The sequence below is a fragment of the Mustela lutreola genome, chromosome 10 (genome assembly GCF_030435805.1).
Source record: "Mustela lutreola isolate mMusLut2 chromosome 10, mMusLut2.pri, whole genome shotgun sequence".
Lineage (NCBI taxonomy): Eukaryota > Metazoa > Chordata > Mammalia > Carnivora > Mustelidae > Mustela > Mustela lutreola.
In genome coordinates this window covers 109,600,469-109,624,952 of record NC_081299.1, presented here as the reverse complement: position 1 = coordinate 109,624,952, position 24,484 = coordinate 109,600,469, and the positions used below count along the sequence as shown (strand labels likewise).

At 41.7% G+C, this 24,484-nt stretch overlaps 1 protein-coding gene across 10 annotated transcripts in view; it reads left to right on the top strand.

The window, feature by feature from the left end:
- RPRD2 (regulation of nuclear pre-mRNA domain containing 2) overlaps window positions 1-18,997 on the top strand; it is a 101,512-nt gene extending 82,515 nt beyond the window's left edge. For 2 of the 10 annotated variants that reach the window (XM_059138455.1, XM_059138454.1), the window contains 5 exons: window positions 3,269-3,551; window positions 4,921-5,181; window positions 8,171-8,371; window positions 12,276-12,695; window positions 13,601-13,835. In XM_059138455.1, coding sequence (XP_058994438.1) covers window positions 3,269-3,551; window positions 4,921-5,181; window positions 8,171-8,371; window positions 12,276-12,695; window positions 13,601-13,689 — 1,254 coding nt within the window. In that variant the 3' untranslated portion in view covers window positions 13,690-13,835. Of the gene's footprint in view, window positions 1-3,268; window positions 3,552-4,920; window positions 5,182-8,170; window positions 8,372-12,275 lie in introns of all 10 variants that reach the window. The other 8 variants (XM_059138452.1, XM_059138451.1, XM_059138448.1 and 5 more) reach the window with 5 other exon arrangements.
- Window positions 18,998-24,484: the final 5,487 nt, after the last annotated feature.

The following is a 24,484-nucleotide window of genomic DNA, read 5'->3' as shown; positions in this document are numbered from 1 at the left end:
TTGATGTCGGGATATCACAGCTGCTAAACCATATCAGTGTACAGAGCTAGGAAATAGATGTATGTTTACATACTTATCCGGTCTGTACACACACATACATCTATATTAATTTCTTTTTTTTTTTAAGATTTTATTTATTTGTTTTATTTATTTATTTATCATGACCTGAGTCGAAGGCAGAGGCTTAACCCATTGAACCCCTCAAGCGCCCCATATTAATTTCTTTATCTGTCTGTATGTTCTCTCCAATCCTAATCCAACACCACAGTATTCATTCTAGTTTTCTCCGTTTTCCTGTTTGTAATTGCTTTTTTTTACAGTGCAAAACCTTGTCCCCCTTATTTTCAATGCAGTCACTTACTTGATCAGTCCCTGTGTGGAGGGGAACCTGGGTGGATCAGTCGGTTAAGCATCTGCCTTCCGCTCAGGTCATGATCTCAGGGTTCTGGGATCAAGCCCTGCATTGGGCTCCCTCCTCAGTAGGGAGTGTGCTTCTCCCTCTCCCTCCATCTCTCCCCTCTGCTCATGCTCCCATACTCTCTCTCTCTCTCTCTCAAATAAATAAATTAAATATTAAAAAAAAAAAAAAAAAGATCCTCTGTGTAGGCAGATAACCATCACATCCATCCTTCCTTACCCACCTCTGGGCTTTCTCGTATCTCACTTCAGCATCCCATGCAGTGCCTTCCTCATATTTTCCTCAACCCATTTTGGCTCTGTCATCTTACTCTAGGCTACCGAGTCTTTATTTTTAGCTTCATCTAATGGATATTATACCAAAGTGTTTGTGAAGGGATTTTTCTCTATTTTCTTGAACATGTGAAACATAACTGTTTGGGTTTTGTCAGATAATTCCAATACTGGCTTCACTTGTTATAAGTCTGTTTCTAACAAATTTTTTTTTTAAGATTCTATTTATTTATTTGACAGAGAGAGAGATCACAAGTAGGCAGAGAGGCAGGCAAAGAGAGAGAGGGGAAGCAGGCTCCCCACTGAGCAGAGAGCCCGATGCGGAGCTCGATCTCAGGACCCTGAGATCATGACCTGAGCTGAAAACAGAGGCTTAACCCATTGAGCCACCCAGGTGCCCCTATAAGTCTGTTTCTAATGTCTTTTTTCTTTTAGGTCAGTTGGTCCTATTTCTTGGCATGCTGGCTAATTTTTGTACTGTCAACATTGTGTATGAAAGTGTTTATAGAGTCTCTGGATGATTTCTCTTCTTACAGACAGAATAAACCCTTTTCCTTGCTAGGGTTTGCAGATATTTTGAGAGCTGATAAATATGTTAATCAGAGGTTAAACTGAACTGACTTGGGCTGAATTGCTGTTTGGGCATGACTCTGTCTCTCTCTGGTTCTTCCCAGCTTCCAGGGCATAGAGCTTTCCCCCTGAGAGGCTGGAGTGATCACTAGGGCCCTCTTCCCCCTGAATGATTTGAAGTCTAATCCTTGTCTCCTTAACACCTAAGCCTGTGTTAAACTACTCTTTTCAGAAGCTTCCTGCTTGGCTTCTTAATTCCCTCTTCTTCAAAATTCAGGAAATATCTTGAAGAGCTAAAATAACATGTGGTTGAGCCTATTTCACCAGAATCTTGGCCTTTCGAATCTCTAATTCAGAATGTCTAATCCAACAAGACTGTTAAAAAGCTGTGCTTTTTGTGTAGTAGTGGCCCTCTGCCTTGTCCTTTTACCTGAATTATCAAATTCTTACTTGGCTCTCCCAAGTCAGCAGAATCCTGAGAAAAAAGGCAACTGCAGAATGTCAGCTTAGCTTTCTTTCCTTATGGTTTCCCCCTGGTGTAGGACTTGCCTCTTAAGTTTCGGTTGCCTCAGCACTCCTACCACACTGAAACGTGTGCATGAGTGCGTGTGTGTTCAAGTATGTATGTGTATATATCTGGGTTTCCTAGTTGTTCTTGGTGGGAGCATTGTTCTACTGCAAGCTACTCAGGTATATCCAGAAGGAAAAGCTCAACTCTAGTATATTCTTTTCTGTCCCATTCCTTTTTTAAAGTGTTTCTTGTTTGACCACCCAAACACCCAAAATGATTTAGCAATCTAATGATCCAAGACTCTTAACCAAAAGAAAAAAAACATACCGTTTTAAGGCATGAACATTAAGATCAGATCAATAGGATTTAAGCTGAGTGATGAAGGCTAGCATCAGCAATGGCATGTCATATTGATTATGTGTACCCTTGATGTGACATGATGATAATAGTGCTTTACATCCATGGTCTTCCTCCCAAACACCTTTAACCCCAGTCTGATCATGAGAAAAACATCAGGCAAATCTCAGATTTGAGGGACAGTCTATAAAATACCTGACTGGTACCATCAAAGTCATGAAAAACAAGGAAAATCTAACCACCTCACAAATAAAGAGGGGCCTAAGAAGACATGACTGTTAAATGTACTGTGGTTGGGGTGCTTGGGTGGCTCAGTGTGTTAAAGCCTCTGCCTTTGGCTTGGGTAATGACCCCGGGGTCCTGGGATCGAGCCCCACATCAGGCTCTCTGCTCAGCAGGGAGCCTGCTTCCCTTCCTCTCTCTCTCTGCCTGCCTCTCTGCCTACTTGTGATCTCTGCCTATCAAATAGATAAATAAAATCTTTTTTTAAATAAATAAATAAATAAATGTACTGTGGTTTTTCCCACATGGGATCCTGGAATAAAAAAAGGACATTAGATAAAAACTGAAGAAGTCTGCCTTAAGTATGTGGACTTCGGTTAATAATAATTATCAAAATTTGCCATTAATTGTGACAAATGTATCATACTAATGTTTGATGTTAATAAAAGGGATAATTGGGAACTCTGTATAATCTTCACAGTAATTTTTTATACCTAAAACTGTTCTAAAATCAAGTTTATTTCTTAAAGAAATCCATACTATTTGACTTCATATGCTAAACTTTATTTATGGATTTCGTTTTTGTCTGTCTTCTTAGTCATTGTCATATCTCCAGTACCTAGAAGATTGACCAGCACATTTAAGCCCTCAGTAAATATTGGGTCAGTTAGATTGGTAGAAGAGAGCAAAAGAGGATTAAGTACAGATAACTTAGGCAACTGCATGGATGGTAATATTCATTTAGGGAGTATAAAAAGCAGAGATTGGAAACTGTTCCAGGCTTGATGGGTGATTTTTTTATTGTTGTTGTTTTGTACCAGGGATGTATTTAATAATAATGAGGGAATCTTGTCAAAGTCAAAATGGTAACATCTTGTTCCTTTTCTCAGAGGAATAACTCTTCTTTTCCTCTTTTAGGCATATAAAACCTTCGCTAATCGAGTGAACAATTTAAAGAAAAAGCTGGATCAATTGAAGTCAACCCTTCCTGATCCTGAAGAATCACCAGTCCCTTCCCCAAGCATGGATGCTCCTTCTCCAACTGGTTCTGAGTCTCCTTTTCAGGGAATGGGAGGTGAGGAATCCCAATCACCAGCCATGGAGAGTGAGAAATCTGCCACACCTGAGCCTGTGACAGATAATCGTGATGTAGAAGACATGGAACTCTCAGATGTGGAAGATGATGGGTCAAAAATCATTGGTATGTCTTTATGGGGTTAATAGGCAACTTATTCCTTACCTATTTTGCTTTCCCACCAATGAATCTATCACAGGCTGGTATTAAAAGATAGCTTAATCCTTATAAGATTAGAACAGCAATGTATTATTATCCTGGTTCAGGATTTGGTAAGCCATATGGGCTAAGAATCATCCCTTAAGATTTGGTCCATTCAGCGAGGTAGCCACTAGCTACATGTGACTATTGAGCATTTGAAATGCGGCTTTTCCAACTTGAGAAGTGCTCTACTTAAAAAATACACAATGGATTCTAGAAACTTAATACCCACAAAACATAAAAATATCTCAGTTATTTTTGTATTTATAACATATTGAAATAAAAATATTTGGGAAATAGTGAGATAAAATACATAATTTTATCCGTTTCTACTTTTTTGAATGTGGCCACTAGAAAATTTAAATTTATGCATGTGGCTTAAGTTGCATTTCTGTTGAACAGTGCTGTTCTAGAGGGAGGGGCACTTACACTGGAGTACCTTACATCTGTCACTCTTGACTTTCAAGATTCCAAAGCCACACTTTGTTAACTATGCTTTCAAAATTAACTTGGCAGCCCCTGGCTGGCTCAGTGGGTAGAACACGTGGCTCTTGATCTCAGAGTCGGGAGTTTGTGTCCCACATTGGGTGTAGAAATTACATACATATATAAATACATACATACACATGTACATACACAAATACACAAATTTAACCTGGATCAATGCATTGTTTCTGTGACACCCCCGGCTTTTAGAATTATTCTTCTTAGGCAGTTGGCCTTCTGTTGAATTTAATGCATTCTTCATACATATATGAAGTATATAGTACATAGCCTTTAAAATATTAGAAGGAATATATTGTAAAGCCCATTTATTGCAGTTTCATGTTAGTGTCTACAGTTGTATCCACCAGTTAGGCCAATTTTAGGAAGTCAAAGAAAAAATACAGGAAAGTATGTACAAAGTTTCTATGTCTTAGAAAGCTTTCAGGTTAATGGAAAGGAAAAGACAGGGATAATTCATAACTATAAATATCATGACTGAAAGAACATAAATATGTACCAAATAATGAAATTATCCCAGAAATGTACAAATTTAATACACAAATACTAAAAAAAATACAAAGAAATCTTTGAAAAGACAAAAAATGAATTTGGGAAATTTATTTTAAGCAGGCATTGAAGGTCAGAAGGAACATAAAGAGTACGACTTGCTTAAAAATCATAAAGTGAATGATTTTCCTCTAAAGCTTAGTGCTTTATACCCCCAGATCAGGAACTATTAGGACATGTTTCATACCGGAAGCAGAGTGTGGAAAGCAGTAATGCAGTATCACCTCTTTTCTTTAAACAGTAGAGGACAGGAAGGAAAAGCCTGTGGAGAAGTCAACTGTATCTACTTCTATGTCCACAAAGCCAACAGAAAGTACCTCAAAGGCCTCTTCCTGTACCCCAGTGCCTGTTACCATAACAGCAACCCCACCTCTTCCAAAGCCTGTGAATACTTCTCTTCTGTCCCCTTCTCCAACATTGGCTTTGCCAAACCTGGCTAATGTGGATCTGGCAAAGATCAGTTCTATCCTTAGCAGCCTAACATCAGTCATGAAGAATACTGGTAAGTAAGCCCTATAAGAGAATAAAAAGCTTATTTTCGTCTTTCTAATTGAGCCATCAGTCTGGTTTTTTGTTTTTTGTTTTTTTTTCTTAAATTAAAAGTAATTTTTTCCTTAAGATTTTATTTATTCATTTGACAGAGAGAGAGAGAGAGCACAAGCAGGGGCAGCAGCAGGCAGAGGGAGCAGCAGGCAGAGGAAGAGGGAGAAGCATGTTCCCCACTGAGGAGGGAGCCCGATTCGGGGCTCGATCCCAGAACCCTGGTATCACGACCTGAGCGAAAGGCAGACACTTAATGACTGAGCCACCCAAGTGCCCCTAAAAGTAAATCTTTTAAATCAAAAAAACAAAAACAACAACAACAACAAAAAAAACAGTACATGGTCATTATAGAAAAATTAGAAAATAAGAGAATAAAATAAGTATCTCCAGTCCTGCCACCCCAAAGGACACCACTTGTGTCTAACCTTAATATGTGTGTATTTGTGTGTTTGAGAGAATGTTTTGGTAGATTAAATATTTATAATAATTTTTCTTTCAGTAATTGAAGGATATTTATACTTTGCTATATGTATAAAGGATTGATTTATCTAAGCCTTTATTGCTAGGCATCTGGTATATTTCCAGTTTTTCACTATTATAAAGAACAATGAACAACTTTGATGCTAAACTGGATGCACAGCCCTTCCAAAATGATTGAGTATATAGGGCTTTTTTTTTTCTCTTCATGGAAATTTAATGAAAATATACAAAAGTAGAGCATCTGCATGTATTCACCACTCATCCTCAACAGTAGAAACACATGGCCAGTCTTGTTTCTGCTGTGTCTTACCCAATCTTGATTGTTTTGAAGAAAATCCCAATTATTTAATTTCTTTATAAAAACTTAAATATATTTTTCTAAAAGATAAAACCAGGGGCACCTGGGTGGCTCAGTGGGTTAAGCCGCTGCCTTCGGCTTGGGTCATGATCTCAGGGTCCTGGGATCGAGTCCCGCATCGGGCTCTCTGCTCAGTGGGGAGCCTGCTTCCCTCTCTCTCTCTCTGCCTGCCTCTCCGTCTACTTGTAATTTCTGTCAAATAAATAAATAAAATCTTTAAAAAAAAAAAAAAGATAAAACCAAATAAAATAAATATGTAGGTTTTTAGTCTTTTCATGTTAAAACTAAAATGATTACCAAAATGTACTACTTGATGTACCAAGCACATGAAAGTTCCCATTGTTCCTCAACCTGTACAACACTATTTTGTCTTATTTTAATACATTGTCAAATTCAGCCTTAAAAAGTCATTTTTAGGCCCTTTTTTAAGGGTCACCTGAGACGGTCAGTTGTTAAGCACCTGCCTTTGGTTCAGGTCATGATTCCAGGATCCTGGGATTGAGCCCCACATTGGGCTCCTTGCTCCGCAGGAAGTCTCCTTCTCCCTCTCCCATTCGCCTTGCTTGTCAGTAGAGCATGCATCTCTCTTTCTCTTTTTTTAATGTGTAATCTCTATACCCAGTGTGGGGCTCAAACCCACAACCCTGAGATCAAGAGTTATATGCTCCACAGACCCAGCCAGCCAGGTGTCCCAAACATGCAGCTCTTTTTTTTTTTTTTTAAAGACTTTCATTTATTTATTTGTCAGAGAAAGAGAGCACAAACAGCTGGAGGGGCCTGCAGAGGGAGAAGCACGCTCCCTTATGGGCAAGGAGGTGGGACTCAATCCCAGCACCCTGGAATCTTGACCTGAGCTGAAGGCAGATGCTTAACTGACTGAGCCACCCAGTCGTCCCATCATGCAACTCTTGATCTCACGGTTGTGAGTTCAAGCCCCATATTGGGTGTAGAGATTACTTGAAAAAAACAAACAAAAAGGCACCTGGTTGACTCAGTTGAGCATCTGACTCTTGATTTGGATCAGGTCAGGATCTCCGGGTTGTAAGATAGGGCCCCATGTTGGGCTCCCTGCTGGGTGTGAAGCCTGTTTAAGATTCTCTGCACCTCTCTCTGCCTCTCTTGCCCCCAACTCTCTCCCCACCCCCCCAAAAAAGTTACTTGTTTTAGTTTACATCTCTTTAATTAAGATATGGTTAAAACCTTTTCATTTCTTTTTTTTTTTTTTTTTTTTTTAAAGATTTTATTTATTTATTTGACAGAGAGAGATCACAAGTAGGCAGAGAGGCAGGCAGAGAGAGAGAGGAGGAAGCAGGCTCCCTGCCGAGCAGAGAGCCTGACACGGGACTCGATCCCAGGACCCTGAGATCATGACCTGAGCCGAAGGCAGCAGTTTAACCCACTGAGCCACCCAGGTGCCCAAAACCTTTTCATTTCTTTATCATTTAGTTTTCCTTGTGAAATAGCTGTTCATATTTTTGGTCATTCAAAGATTATTTTCTTTTTATATACTTTTTTCTTATACATTAAAAACTAACCCGGTGTTTTAAAATATAAAGATGTAGGGGCTCCTGGCTGTCTCAGTCCCTGGAGGGTGCAGCTCTTGATTTTGTGGTCATGAGTTCAAGCCCCATGTTGAGTGTGGAGCCTATTTAAAAATATGTATATATTTAAAGATGTAAGGGAAGTTGCTTATATAATCTCCTTTTAAAAACAATGTATTAATCACATAGAGTTATGCAGTGGCCGGGTTACACAGTTGTAGTGGCTCTGATCATAATCAGCCATTAATACTTACTTAGCACCTACAGGACTCTGAGGTATAGGTTCCACTTGGCAGGGAAAAACAAGAAAGAGGTTCCCAAAAATCTCTTTCTACTGCTTTTAAAACTGACAAATACATATGAAAAAAACTTAATACTTATTTACTTTAGGGGTGTTCCAAGTCAACAGGAGCAGATTTTAATCTAATTTTCAGTTTTTCCTTTGTACAAGCCATGATATATCCTATTTGTGGATCTGTCACAGAAGCATTCCTGATTGAGTGGGAAAGATCATGAATTTAATGATTATTTTGAATTGCATTTTCTTGAGTTATACTTTCTGCCACCAGGGGTCAGTCCTGCATCAAGACCTTCTCCAGGAACTCCTACAAGTCCCAGCAACCTCGGCAGTGGCCTGAAAACACCTGCACCTGCCCCAACAACATCTCACAATCCTCTGGCAAATATCCTCTCAAAGGTGGAGATCACCCCAGAGAGCATTCTGTCTGCTCTTTCCAAAACCCAGACACAGTCAGCCCCAGCACTGCAAGGTAAACCAACATATGCCAGAGGGACTTGAATTGTGAGTGTTTGCCTCTGGCCTGATCTTGGATTCCATTTCTGAAGAATTCAAAGCCATGGAATGTATAGAACAGTTATTTAGTATCTTCTTTATATGTATCATCTATAAGCTGCCATTCATAGAGTGAGGTGATGTGATCTGCTTAAGGTCGCACATTTATCTGTTCAGTGATGAACTGAAACTAAAAGCCAGTTGTTTTTTTTTAACTGGAGTCCTGTGTTCTTCCATCTACACCATGACCCCCCCAACCCTCAGGGCCTGCATTCCAGCTTTTATAGTATATATTGAGGTTTACATTTTTAGTGTTAACCGAAGCTAAAGATAGTGAGAAAGGTCAATCTACTGTCGAAAATCTTACAAGACGGGGCACCTGGGGAGTGCAGTCTGTTAAGTGTCTGACTCTTGGTTTTGGCTCAGGTTGTGATCCTGGGGCTGTGAGATCAAGCCCTGAATCAAACTCTGCAGTTAATGCAGTGTCTATTTAAGACACTCTCTGCCTTCTCCTTATCTCCTTCTCTCTTTCTTTCTCAAATAAATAAATCCTTAAAAAAAAAATCTGAGGGCACCTGGGTGGCTTAGTCAGTTAAGTGTCTGCCTTCAGCTCAGGGCATGATCCCAGGGTTCTGGGATGGAGCCCCGCATCAGGCTCTCTGCTCAGCAGGGAGTCTGTTGCTCCCTTTCCCTCTGCTTCCGCCTTCCACTCCCCCTGCTCATGCACGCTCTGTCTCCATCTCTCTCTCTCTCTCTCAAAAATATTAAATAAAATCTTTTAAAAAAATCTTATGAGTTTTTGTTTTTATGTCCTAATGTATTAGAGAGGACTCTATATATACGTATAGCACATCTTTTTTGGGTTTGCCTACCTATAATCTCTACCTTATTTGAACCTCTCTGTTCGGCTCTGCTAGTTACCTATTCTGTGTCTAAAACTGTCTGCTTCTAACATTTTTTCATAAAGCTCACCTGTTCTCTCTTCTCAGACCCTCCATATACCAGCACAATCTTTATTTGGCACCTAAGTATAATTATGCAATGAATTACAAATACTAGAGCAGTATCTTCAATACAGCAATTTAACTGCGGTTCTCACCCAGCAGCCTCCAGGGGACATTTGCCAATGTCTGAGCACGTTTTTGTTTGTCAGAACTGGGGTGGGGGTGGGAGTGTCACTGCATCTAGTGGGCAGAGGCCAGAGATGCTGTTACACATCCTGCAATGCAGACCACAGCCCCCATGACAGAGACTAATCAGCCCTAAATGCTGGTAGTGCTAAGGTTGAGAAACCCTGCTTTATATGAATAGAGACCAGAACAGATTTCTATTAATTTTATTTCCTAAACTTTTCTGTAAGTGGATCAGCCAAGGACTAGATTATAGTGAACTTTGCCTTTCAATAAGATATAGTAGATTTTTGTTACACAGACTTAAATGCTATTAAATAGTAACCTACAGGGCACCTGGGTGGCTCAGTTGGTTAAGCGACTGCCTTCAGCTCAGGTCATGATCCCAGGGTCCCGGGATCGAGTCCCGAATCGGGCTCCCTGCTCCATGGGGGGTCTGCTCCCTCTGACCTTCCCCCCCCCTTTCATGCTTTCTCTCACTGACTCTCAAATAAATAAAATCTTAAAAAAAAAAAAAAAGTAACCCACAGTTAACATATATTGGCACCAGCAATAAAGGATTAATGATCTACTACAGCATATCTAATAGTAAGGATTTTAGAGATAATTAGTTTGAGGGATCAGCATGGTTATGCTTTCTACCTTCTAGGCCCTCTTCTGTCACCATCCTGCAGTTCTAGTAAAAATGTTGAATCACTTGTTTTTATTAGCCTCTTATATAGATGGGTATAATAATAATTACAGCTTTTTCTTTCAGTTGATTATTGTACCATGTCTTGTAGACTTTCTTATCAGGCAAAATTTGAGCAGAGCTAAGTGTGCTCTGACAGAATGCTTTTCTGGAGAACCCAGAAAGAAAACAACCTTTGTGGAGTAGTTCATCACCTTTCATTTCCTTTGGAGAGTAGAATTCTTGATTTTTAAAAGACTATAAAAGGATTGTCTTATTAGAGTCTCTGATTGTGTCACCACAACTATTATTGACAAGTTTTCAACACAAAAGAACAACTTCAGTGGGCAGAAGGGCCATAGAGGATAGCCTGTTAAGATTGAAGAAAAGTAATATTTAGCGGCTTAGTAGTAGGAGACCATCTCACCAGTTACCAGAAATCTGAGTAGTGTCATTTCATCCCACAGTATCTAAAAGATATGCTGAAATATCTTTTAAAATGCATATGATGTCATATATCACATTCTAGTGCTTGAGGATTTTTGTATGTATGAACAGTGGCTACTAAGAGTTAAATCAGACTGTTAGTGGGGTAAGTTAAAGAGCCAGAGAACTTTTTGGAAATGAAACATGGAACTTATTTTTCAGGAGGATAATTGAAATAAACGATATGTATTATTCAGATGTTAGTGAATATTGGATAACAAAAATCATGCACTTTACTATATAGAAACTGTTGGCAGTTAAAAATGTTCCAAGGATGGGGGGTGTCTGGATGGTGTAGTCTGTTAAGCATCCTCCTCTTTGTATCTGCAAGGTTGGTGGTCTCAAGGTCATGATCTCAGGATTGTGAGATCAAGCCCCACGCCAGCCTCCACGCTCAGTGCACAGCCTGCTTAAGTTTCTGTCTCCCTCTCCCTGACTTACTCTCTAAAATAAATAAATCAATCTTTTTAAAAAAATGTTCTAAGGATGGAGTGATCTCAGAATTCTTCAGAGTTTAAGTCTCTTAGTAAATACTGGATTAAAATTGAAATTTTGAAGAAACATTTAATTAAAGTATCCTCTGAAATACTGTTTTCTTTCACCCTATCATGAAAGAACAGTTTTCGTGTGTGACTAAAAGCTATAAACTTGGGTGAAGTATGCACAAAAAGTTTTCGTTTATAACTACAAATTGGGTAAATTCTCCAAAATATCATCGAACTTATAGGACTCTATTTATCTCTTTGTCAAGTATTTTTCTAAAAAAATTTCTACAGGAGAGGTTTGCTTTGGTGGACTTCAGCCTTTGCCCCAAAGAATTCTTTCTCAGAGCTTCTGAGATTTTGTCTGTCAGTGAGTAGGTTTGAATCTCATCAATGTCAGCCTGGGTCTATGAGTAATTCTTGAATTTTCCAAGCTATAAGGTGGTCCAGCTTTGTAATTCTTTGTGGTATGTGTATGTGTGTTTGTATGTTTACTACTGCTACATTTTACAACCAAAAATGATATCTAAAAGCATTGTTTCCCCAAAGTCTAGCAAGAGATGCTTGGAAAAAAGTGACCCTATTGAAATAAATTTGAACAATGTGCATATACTGTCTCTCTCTTGAGAATAACACCGTATATTAACTTATTAGAAACAGTTGTGGAGGCTAGAAAGGAAGAGTTGGACAGAAAGTCTGTTTGCATTTAGAGAAATAGTACCACAAATCCAATGTTAAGAAATACTGGCTTAAAGTGTTATTTTAAGGATAATTTTGCCTCCTTTTTTCTCCTGCTTTGTCTTGTTTAAACTGTGAATGATTCTGACACCAAAATCTCCCCTTTCCTGTTGCCTTTTATTGTGCTATGTTGGACTTGTTTGATAACTGCAGTAGAAACATTTCAGTAATTTGCTTTCTTTATATTGAGAACTAGGTCCAATATTTTCTATGACATTTAGCCATTGCTTGTTTGGTCTGGATTCTCTTTGGCCTCATATTATAATGTCTATCTTGTTCCCACTGGAATGAATGAGAATATCCGATTAGCGACATTGTTTTTATTGTAAGGTAGGCAGTCGTTCTTTTTAATTCCTCTAATCTCTGTTTCTACAGGCCTGTCATCTTTACTTCAGAGTGTTACTGGGAACCCAGTCCCAGCCAGTGAAGCCGCATCCCAGAGCACTTCAGCTTCCCCTGCCAACACCACAGTCTCTAGCATAAAAGGAAGAAATCTGCCCTCCAATACCCAATCCTTTATTCCCAAAAGCTTCAGCTATTCTCCTAATTCATCAACTTCTGAAGTCTCTTCAACATCAGCCAGCAAGGCCTCAATTGGGCAAAGCCCAGGGCTCCCAAGCACTACTTTTAAGCTACCATCCAACTCTATTGGGTTTACAGGAACCCACACTACTAACCCCGCCGCCCCACCTACTGAAGTTGCCATGTGCCAATCTTCAGAGATCCCCAAGCCAAAGCTGGAGTCCGAGTCCACCTCTCCAAGCCTGGAAATGAAGATCCACAACTTCTTAAAAGGTAATCCTGGTTTCAGTGGCTTAAACTTAAACATCCCAATCTTGAGCAGCTTGGGGTCCAGTGCCCCAGCAGAAAGCCACCCCTCAGACTTCCAGCGTGGCCCTACTAGCACGTCAATCGACAACATTGACGGAACCCCTGTGCGGGATGAAAGGAGTGGGACGCCCACCCAGGATGAGATGATGGACAAGCCCACATCCAGCAGTGTAGACACTATGTCCCTGCTTTCTAAGATCATTAGCCCTGGTTCCTCAACACCCAGCAGTACAAGATCACCACCCCCTGGGAGAGAGGAAAGCTACCCCCGGGAACTCTCCAATTCTGTACCTACATATCGACCTTTTGGCCTGGGCAGTGAATCACCCTATAAGCAACCTTCTGATGGAATGGAGAGACCATCTTCCCTGATGGACTCTTCACAGGAAAAGTTCTATCCAGATACTTCTTTCCAGGAAGATGAGGATTACCGAGATTTTGAGTACTCAGGGCCTCCACCCTCTGCCATGATGAACCTAGAGAAGAAGCCAGCCAAGTCTATCCTGAAGTCAAGCAAGCTTTCTGATACCACCGAATACCAGCCAATCCTCTCCAATTATAGCCACAGGGCCCAAGAATTTGGGGTAAAGTCTGCCTTCCCTCCATCTGTAAGGGCCCTCCTGGACTCTAGTGAGAATTGTGACCGTCTCTCCTCTTCCCCTGGGCTATTTGGTGCCTTCAGCATAAGAGGGAGTGAACCAGGGTCTGACCGGTCACCATCACCGAGTAAGAATGATTCATTTTTCACCCCTGACTCCAACCACAATAGCTTGTCTCAGTCTACAACCACTGGGCATCTTGGTTTGCCACAGAAGCAGTACCCAGACCCCCCTCACCCAGTCCCACATCGTTCCCTTTTCTCTCCGCAGAATACCCTTGCCGCTCCCACGGGCCACCCACCCACACCAGGCGTGGAGAAAGTTCTGGCCCCCACCATTTCCACCACGTCGACGATTGAGTTTAAGAATATGCTTAAAAACGCCTCCCGAAAACCCTCAGACGATAAGCATTTTGGCCAGGCACCCAACAAGGGTACTTCAAGTGATGGTGTTGTCGGTCTCTCAAACCTCGCCCAGCCCAGCTTGACAGCCACTGAGCAGCAGCAACAAGAAGAGCACTACCGCATAGAAACCCGAGTCTCCTCCTCCTGCTTAGACTTGCCCGATAGCACCGAAGAGAAGGGGGCCCCTATAGAAACCTTGGGTTATCATAATGCATCCAATAGGAGGATGTCAGGGGAGCCAATACAGACCGTAGAGTCCGTCCGAGTTCCTGGGAAGGGAAATAGAGGACATGGGCGTGAGGCTTCAAGGGTGGGTTGGTTTGATCTGAGCACCTCAGGCAGCTCCTTTGACAATGGCCCCTCAAGTGCCTCTGAGTTGGCATCCCTTGGGGGCGGGGGCAGCGGAGGCCTCACTGGCTTTAAAGCGGCACCATACAAGGAACGGGCACCCCAATTTCAGGAAAGTGTCGGCAGCTTCCGTTCCAACAGTTTCAACTCAACATTTGAGCATCATCTCCCCCCGTCCCCCTTGGAACATGGGGCACCCTTCCAGAGAGAGCCAGTGGGGCCGTCATCTGCCCCACCTGCCCCTCCTAAGGATCATGGTGGTATCTTCTCTCGAGATGCATCCACTCATCTACCCTCTGTGGATCTTTCGAACCCCTTCACAAAGGAGGCGGCCCTGGCCCACGCCGCCCCACCCCCTCCTCCTGGAGAGCACAGTGGAGTTCCTTTCCCCACCCCACCCCCTCCTCCACCCCCTGGGGAGCATAGCAGCAGTGGTGGGAGTGGTGTTCCCTTTTCCACTCCACCTCCTCCTCCACCCCCTGTTGACCACTCTGGGGTTGTACCCTTCCCAGCCCCACCACTGGCAGAGCACGGAGTGGCAGGAGCTGTGGCAGTATTTCCTAAGGACCATAGTTCCCTCCTTCAAGGGACCCTGGCTGAGCATTTTGGGGTGCTCCCAGGACCCAGGGACCATGGGGGCCCCACCCAACGGGACCTCAACGGCCCTGGCCTTAGCCGTGTACGAGAGAGCCTCAGCCTACCCTCCCATTCTCTGGAGCACCTGGGCCCAGCCCATGGAGGAGGAGGTGGGGGAGGCAGCAACAGCAGCAGTGGCCCCCACTTGGGTCCCTCACACAGAGACGCCATCAACCGGAGTGGTATGATTTTGCGGAATCCCCGGCCAGACTTTCGGCCTAGGGAACCTTTTCTCAGCAGAGACCCGTTCCACAGTCTAAAGAGACCCAGGCCGCCTTTTGCTAGGGGCCCTCCGTTCTTTGCACCAAAACGCCCATTCTTCCCTCCCAGGTACTGATGGAAACCAAGGGAAAAAGCATTTTGAACAGTCTAGAGAGCATTGGAAGTAGGAGTTCGGTTTATTGTTCTTTTTATGTTTTCCTTCCTTTGATTTAAATTTTTTTAATGACAAAGGGCCTCCCTTCCAAATTTAAAAGTCATACATGCTTACATGTCACTATTCCATCCAGTCCTCCTTCCCACTGCACTTAACTGACTTTCCCCAAGCTACTTGTATTTTTAAGGGGGCAGGGGGTGGGAGGGAGAGGAGGGAGCAAAGAAACACAACCAAAGCCACTTCACTTGGCTGGGGGTTTGAAGGGTGGGAAGGAAAAAACAGATCTTATTTTACCCCATTTATTGAAGAGTATTATTACATTTGAAATAAAACTTCCATCAGTACAGAGAATAACATGTGCAATGTTGGGATGTTATTTTGGGTTTGGCTTATCACATAGTCAATAGAAGGATTCCTATCCCCTCTCTCTCCCATTAACTAACTACTGGGACCAGCGTGGCTCCCTTTCCTGAATGCTCTGTGCACTGCTGACGAGCCCAAAAGATGTTGCGAGCGAAGATAGGTGGGAGACCACGGACCCGTCAAGTTGGTTTTGTTTTTAAAGACATACTGAAGTTGGGTTCTTTACCTTTCTCCTAAAATCTTAATTAAAGAAAATCAGCCTCTTCTAAAGGACTATCCGTCATTAACTTGGAGGAGATACAGATCTCATTCTACCCTAGTAAAAATTATTCCTCTTTATCCTTGGAATGAAAGGGTACTGGATATAATCTCCAGGTTAAAATAAGGTGTAACTCCACTAAAGAGAGAAAGGAACCACCAGTAGTTCAATGTGACCTGCACATCCCTCCTCATAAACAAGAATGGGAGACTTTTTGAGGTAGTTTGATACGTCTTGCACCAACTCTTGCTTCCTGCTTTTCTTTCTTGATTGACTTTTTCTCCCTCAGTTTTCACTTCTGCTTTGGCCGGAAAGAAAGTCATTATTACAGGTGACAATTGATAAAAAGATGCAATTAAAATATTATCCCTCAATTTTTTTTAATGTAAAAGGTAGATGTTTTTACCATGGCACCTCCCTAACGTAAGTGATATTTGTTGGTGGTTTTTAACAAAGGTTAACTACTGAGGAAAGGGAACTATTGGGCTGTATCCTTCTTTCCTCCTTGCCCTACAACTTGTATTTATGTCTGTTCTTGGTATTTCGGAGGGGGTTCAGTCGTATCTTTCAGTGCTTTACACCTCTTTAGGTGTGTCTTAGTGACAAGTGGGTATCACTATACATATCTTTTCAGAGAACAAGGGGGAGCTGAGAAATCCAAATTGACCCCATTCTACAGCTAGCAGCCTGTCACATTTCAAGGCTCAAGCCTTATCCTCACCTTCCACTCCCAATAGGAAATAATGTTTCTGCCCTTAGTCATTTTACACGAGAAGGGTGTGCTTTCCTTCTCCCCAAACTGAAAGGCTTCTCTGTAGTTCTACAACTAGTACTGGGAAAAAAGACAATCAGTATGCTTTGAGTGTTTATAACTTTATATTTAGGAACACTGAAAAGCAAAGATTGCTTTACTATTATTTTGTGTTCTTTAGTGTCTTGCCCCAAGGTATACACACTGGTGATCTCCAGCTGGATAAGTAAAACAGTATGTGGTGGGGTTTTGATTTTGTTCTGTTTTGTTTTTAAAAGGAATCCTAGCAAGTTTCATACTTTTTTTTCAAGTGAGCATAGAACTAACTAGCAAGTACGGGGATTGTTTTGGATTCCTCTACTGAAATATTAAAGATGGGGGAGAGTGGACAACCTAGTGACAGAAGATAATCCTTTGTGTCAGAATAAACTTGCTTTTCAGGTAAAGAGCAGCTTAAACCAGTTGTGCGTCATAGTTGGGGAGGTTGTGTGTAATTTATTCCACATTATTTATTTGGGCTTGCCATGTGTTCTGTGGTTAGGAGGCTGCAAGTCCTTCATCTTCCTGATGCGTTTCTGATCTTAAGTCAACTCTTCTATCTTTGACCCTCTCGAGCCTCTCTACCCTGAAGCTCTCCTCACAAAAATGCATGATACCATGATCTTGTGTGTGGGATGGGGTATATAGTGTAGCAAAGCAAAGAAACAATATAGTTACCTTGAGTTCTGAGACATTTGTTTAGGGAAAAGAGTGATCAAGAGTAAAGTTGGGGGAGGGAGAGTTCTAATTGATTCAAAACTGAAACTTTTTTTTCAGAAATTAAGTGGGATTTTTTCACTCTAGAATAAAAGTATGTGAATTCTTTCTGCTGCTCTTGTTTAAGCTGAAAGTAGTGTTTACTTGAAAAGGCTCTCTGACCATTTGATTTTATCAGAAAATGGGGGGATGTCAGGAAAGTGGCTTCCTGAATGTTGGGGCAGGGTAATTGTCCTCAAAAGCATGATGACTAACACATGAAAGGAAGACCTTATTGTACAGTTTAAAAGATGGACTTTTAAGGGTTGGGTTTGTTTGTTTGTTTGTTTGTTTTTGTTGTTTTTGCAGGGTGTTTTGCTTTTTAAGCTACAAAATCCTCATTGAGTTTGTTTCAGGATGGAACTGAGGATTTGTATGACTGTCAGCTGTTAAGGGAGTCTGTCTACAGCAGTAAATGAAGATGACAATGTATATATGTGATATAATGAAACAAAAAAGACAATTCTGGTATTCATAACATGAAACAAAGGGGTTTTATCCTTTCTGTGTCTGTGATTTATAACTCCGTGCCCATGCTCTGACTTTTGTATTTCAACCTGAGTTTAAAAATACAATAAACAAAAATTTTTTTAAAGAAAGCATAATATAGTGTGTCTTGGCAAGGACATGGTTTATAAGAAACAATGTGCAAAGTTGTTACTAAGGTCCTTGGTGCTCACTGTAAAATCACAGACAGAGAATGGGGGGCGGGGGTCATGAATACACTGGTACCACTTAAAACTCAGTATCAGAAATCAAGTCCTTAAATATTGTATAAGAGTTTACTCTTCAGTCAGCTTAGATGTGAGTCTTCTCCCTGCTCCCTCCTGCCCTCCCAAAAGATGAGCATAAATACAATTTGGTTTGATGCCAGGGTAGGTAAAATGATCAGAGAGTAGGACTTTTATCCTTTACAATCCCAGGAATACGATATTTGTTATCTCTATGGTACAGCTAACCTATCTAGATAATGTGAATATGCTAAACTTTCTAATTGCAGAATATTCACTATCAATCCTGAAGTTACCAGTTCATGCAGAATTAAGCTTCAGCTGTTAATTATTTTGAAGCCGCTGTAAATTACTGCTTTTTCCCCTTTTTTCCTCCCCCACCCCTTTTTTTGAATGGGCGGGGGTGCCTGCTAAGATTAAAATTAGATATGTTGGATGATAATCTCAACGTGTTCAGTGTGGAAAACAAGTACATGCTTTAGAGGCAATAACAATGAAATCCTTTTGAAATGTGTATTAATATCATTTAATAAAATAACTAGTTCTGAAGGTTTGACATTTTTCTTTGAGATTTGGGGCTTTGACCAAGGGCTCCTGACTCTGTGGTGAGCGCAACTAAGAGGGAACTTCTCCAGGAGCTGAAACTGCTGCATTGTGGAGCAGGCCTATGGTTGGAAAATCTAAATTTTCTCCAGCAAAGACCCTTCTATGTGACTGTCCAGGGCTGAAGGTGAAACCAACGACAGGATCAGAAAGGAAGCTTGGATATATCTCTGAAGATCGCATTGTATTGGCTTTTGGTCTAAGTGCAAGGGGGATCGAGGGGACCGTGTGTGCACCTGCACATTTCTGAGCCACACAGACACCACAGACCACCTGTCATGTCCCTTTCTTGTGACCACTTACACTTGCCTCTCTTCCAACCATTCCTTTTTTTTTTTTTTAATCTTTGTCCCCGATAGTATGTTTTTGTTTTTCCAGTTTAATAAAATATGGTTTCCTTTGTTGTGTGGTTGACTTTCCCCCTATCACCCTGATCTTATGCAGGTGTCCCATTTGAGTAGAGCATTCAGTGTCCCTGAAAGCAGTATGAGCCTCAGATCTCCATGGCCTTGTGGGTTTTCTGTTTGATCCTTTGTGTAATTCAGTTTTGAAAAGGGTTGATGGGTGGGATGAAGTCAAGATGTTTGAGGAGTGGCTGGTAATGAAGTGGGATATATTGTATGAATAATTATTTGTCTTGTGTCTTCAAAATGTGCAATTTTAAGTGAAGAATGCATTTTTAAAGCAAGCATAGAGAGGCACCTGGGTGACTCTGTCGGTTAAGTGTCCAACTCTTGATTTTGGCTCAGGTCATCATCTCAGGGTTGTGAGATTGAACCCCACATTGGGGTCCACACTGGGTGTGGCACCTGCCTAAGATTCTTTGCCCCTCTACCAGAAAAGATTTAAAGCAAGCATCCAGTTGGCAGGGGCGATGGTGGCAGGGTTCCTTCTAGTCAATTCTTTGCCTACATCTACCCTTATTGCTGCATGTTGGCAATCAATCTATCCTACATAAGCCACACTTAACCCGCCTCTCTTGCCCCATCCCTTTTTCATATCCCAGTGAAGCTTAGTAAGTGGAATGTTAGCTTTAAGGGATAAAGAGAGTCACTGCATCCAGACCCCGCTTGGGTCACTAGCAGGGTAGAAGGCTGCAAATAGCAGCCTTCATTACATGAAGTTACATGCGTGTGTCACCAGACACTTCAGAAATAGCAGCCTACGAACACACCCAGTATGTAGGGTGTACGATTGTACTGGCTGGTTCTGGAATCTGGTTCACCTTTTTCCTGGTCCCCTCTTGGAACTTTGACTTGCCCAACTGATTTCTGTCTCCATCTCCAAGGAAGCAACAGCTTTTAGACTTCGACATTGGTGTTTCTGGGCATGTTGAAAATGCAAAGCTTCATTCCCTGGAATTGTTTTTATTTAAGCCAATCTTGTATAAGAGGGATGAGTTACCCCCTCATGTATGTAGACAGTAACACAAACACCATCCAAATGGGTTTTGGGGTTTTGGGGCGTTTCTCATACTTGTTTATGAGTAACTGTATAGACAAGTCCAGTCAGCTGCTATTCACAATTGCTGAGTAATAACTCACTGAAGCTGCATAGACAAAGCTACAAGAGATTCACCCGCAAATGAGATAGCAGCTCTTAAGTAAACATCCTGTTCTCCCTTCCCCCTTGTAAGGAGAAGCATACATGCTTTAAAGGAAAGGAGCAAGTGCAATGTAAAACTAATGAATTGCTTCTAACTCTAGGCAGGGAAAAAAACATTCTATGCTTAGTTATAAGTTGTGGGGCATAGGGTATAAGAAGGCTGATACCAATTTTAGGAATTGCTACTGCAGTTACCTTATGGCACTATCATTGTGTTGTTGCTTTCTCTCCCTTTGTTCGCACTGTAGCAAGAGTCAAAAGTTGAAAATGCAGATTTGGGTGGAGGGGTAGTGATCAGCGCCAACAGAGGCAACAGATACGGGCTGCAGGTTTTTGATTGGAAAGGGTGCTGGCTAAACCAGTCTGCCCTGGGTCTGTTGGGTTCATAGCAAGTTAGATGTTCCAGCAACTTTACTTCCTTCCTCATCCCCGTTCTGTCCCCTTCATTTTTGCGAATTACTCAGATTTTTTGCTGCTTAATTTCTGGGAAAGGAGAGCTAAAAGAACTTGAAACTTTGTGTGTCTTCCTTGCCATGTTTCAGTTGGAATGGGTAGAAATAAAGGAGACACGCAGCATCCAATTCCTTGTTTCGTTGTCCCCTAGCTAGGAATCCTTTACACTGAGGTGAAACATCACTTAAGATCCTGTATCTTCTAGATAGCCAATCATTGCCAAGGGCAGTAAAGCTTAGCAAAGGATTAATCCGAAATATCTATTATTTGGTAGTGGGCCTTAGTTGTGCACTGCCTTCTAGAGATGTATTTCACAGTACTTTATTTCACAGTACTTTTCTCTTGCTTTTGTTTTTTACTTCAACATCAACCTAAGGTGACAGACACATCCTGTCTTTGGCCTCACCTAACAAATGGGGGTCATTTAAGTGGGGTGGGGGGAGGATGGAGATGGCTGTCTTTGTTTCTCTTCTACAGACTCAAGAGTTGTCTTGGAGAAGGGAAGTCATAGTAGAGATTCTAGGTAAGCTTAAGGCACTGTTTTCAAAACAGTTCAACTCATCCCCATCCCCTGGTAGGAAGTCCCCCCCCCCTTTTTTAAATCAGCAAATGTGGCTAGACTTAAAGATTTTCTTGGTATCTTAAAGCAAAGTTAAAAGCTTGGCCCCATCCTACATCTTCATCATTAAAGTATTGCGGGGGATTTGGTTTTATTTTTAAATCTAACCTCCCAAACCCACTGCACTTTTAGCTACTTGGCTAGTTCTCTGGGCTTCAAAATCATTTGGTAACCATGACATAAACCTTTCTTTATATATTTTACCCTCTTAAATTTCTCTTTTTTACCTCTAGCATCTTTACTACTTTGGTGTCAAGAAATTTTGTGAAGAGCTGAGATAGAATTTGAGGTGTATGTTGATCCTGATGACAAGTGGAAATGCACTTTACCATCAATGGAGAGCATTCTTACATGTAGTTTAGGAATATAAAAATAATACCTGTTCATCCAAAGCTTTAGCTACCTTGTGATGTTTATTCTTTTTTTTTTTTTTAAAGGAGTTTATTTCTTTATTTGACAGAGATCACACGTAGGTAAAGAGGCAGGGGGGAGAGAGAGGGGGAGGAAGGAGGCTCCCCGCTGAGCAGAGAGCCTGATGCAGGGCTCAATCCCAGGACCCCAGGACCACGACTGGAGCTGAAGACAGAGGCTTCCCCTGAGCCACCCAAGCACCGTATTCTTTTTTTTTTTTTTTTAAGATTTGATTTATTTGACAGACAGTGATCACAGGTAGGCAGAGAGGCAGGCAGATAAGGAAGGGAATCAGGCTCCCTGCTAAGCAGAGAGCCCTACGTGAGGCTTGATCCCAGGACCCTGGCTGGGATCATGACCTGAACTGAAGGCAGAGGCTTTAACCCACTGAGCCACCCAGGTGCCCCTATGATGTTTATTCTAAAAGTAGAATAAAGCTGAGGACTTCCCAAAATGTGACCAATGGTCTAGGCTATGCTTAACTGAGGATTGCCTTTTCTCTGAACTTCTCTGAAATCTGCTGGCATGATTTCCTAAACACTATTTTTCTTTAACTTTGGTTAGAGAAAATCTGGTAATACACTTCTTTCCTTGGCCTTTATTGGACCCCTCTTTTCACGCTATATTAAAGGCCTCTTTGGCCCTACAAGTGATGTACTGGGCAGAGAAAAAGGGAGATTTGCTACCAAGCCTGATGCATTAGGACTATTCTGGTTGCTGGAAGGCAGCATGGCATGGCATAACACAGGCTTTGGATTCAGATGGGCTAGGGCTTGACTTCTCTGAGGATTGTCTTCCATGTTTTAAATGGAGCATAAAAATAGCTATTACCTGTCAAGATTGTTCTTGGAATTAAATAGGATAGTGAAGGCATAGCACTTGGCACATAGTAGGTGTTTGGCAATATTCTGGATGGAAGGTAAGAGCAGTTTTAGGGATAAATGTTTCCCAGACAAATGGGTTAAAATTCCCTGAAGCTGAGATAAGGCAGTTACAAATCAGAAATTGTAAAAGAATCACTGATAAATGAATTGGCCCTGGCTGGCTTGCTATTCCTTGCTGGCTGCCTGGCTTGTTTCCTACAAGAAGAATGCAGTAACTCCTGACATTCCTTCCTTCCTCCACTGCAACACAAGTTACACAGGTGATGATGAAGTTGTTGATTGATGGGCATCCCATGAGCCCTCAGTTCAGTGCATTGCACACAGTAAGTCAGTACATGTTTGAAGGATGAGAGCAGGAAGCTGCCATAACAGTGTAGCCTGTTTATTCTACCATCCCTCTAGTATTCCAAAGGAGGACGAGGTGGAATGATTAAAGAATGTATGTGTCAATAAATGTATCCATTGGAGTTTGAAGTCAATACAGTGATTGATACATTCTTAATGCAATGATTATTGAGAACCTATCATTTTGTCACCTGCAATATAATATTCCCATCCCTTTTAGGGCAAAGCCATGGGAAAAGTTCTGCCTGTTGTCCCACTTTCTGAATGTCATTTTTAAATCCTGTCTACCTTTTTCCAACCCTCCAGACCGCCCCTCCCACACACAAGTGATTTTCCTCTTCCACAGTTTTGTCTATATCTTTTTGTCTTTCAGGATGTCAGGAGATGGAACCAAGATGCCAAGTGGTGCCTGTGACTCAAGTCAACTACCGTCTACCCCAGAAAGTACTTCTGACCTCTGGAAGCCTAGATTAAACAGCTTTCTCTGACAGCTCTTTCTCCAAAATCCTTGATTCCACTACCATTGGAAACTTGAGAACCATCTCCAACCATCCCCACCCCCAGGTGAGGGGACAAAGGAGAGTTATTGAGAACCTTACAGCTGCCCCCAAGTCCATTTCACCTCATACTTGACTACAAATGTGATCGTGTTTCAATTTTTACTGTGCAAAATAAATCAGGTATACCTGGTCCTCTGTCCAAGGTCTTGTGTAGGAAGCAGCTAAGATTCTAGAGTCAGGCACCTCTTTCTGAAGTGATGCGTAGGTGTATTTGAGGTAAACTCTATTGAAAGCATAATGTGATAGGAGAGTGTAAGACACGGTTTCAAAAGCAAGCATCAGCACTTACTGTTTGACCTTAAGTCACTTAACTTCTCTGACCTTAAATTCTTCCACGTGTAAGATTAAGAGATCTCTAAGGTCCCTCATATGCACTATGACTATGAGGTGATTTAGTTTAAGTGCCCTCTGCAGATTCGTTGCTCCAGCCCCAACGCTATTAAATTCATTTATTCTAACAGCTTGTCGCTATTGTAGCCATTACCGTGTACCATGCACGATTTACATGAACTTAACTTCAACAGTTGGAAGTGTTACTAGTATTATTCCCATTTTATAGCTGAGGAAATTGATGCTTAGAAGAAATTAAATAATCTACCTAAAATTACACAGTGAATGGGAGATAGATCCAGGATTGATACTGTCTGGTTCCAAAGACTGCCCTATCTGTGTTCTTACCTGCCAGTAAAGACTACGTAAAAGAAAACCTGTAGTTCAAAGGAAATGACTAGCTAGTCTTTCCCATCTGTTTTTCTCCCACTCTCATTTCTCAGGAGTTTTCCTGCCGCAGTTCTCAAAGCTGCAGGATAGGTAACTGCTACTTTGGGCTAAAACTTCAGGTTTCGGCATTGCTGGTGTGTGTAACAGTTTAGGTCTTCCGCTCGCCCGGAACCACCCACACAGCTGTTTGTGCTGTGTGGGGCAGACCTCTTCGGAGATCCTGGAGGTGGTCCCAGACTAGAGTGGCAGCTATATGAACCAATAGGCCATGGGTATTGTCGGGCCGGAAGC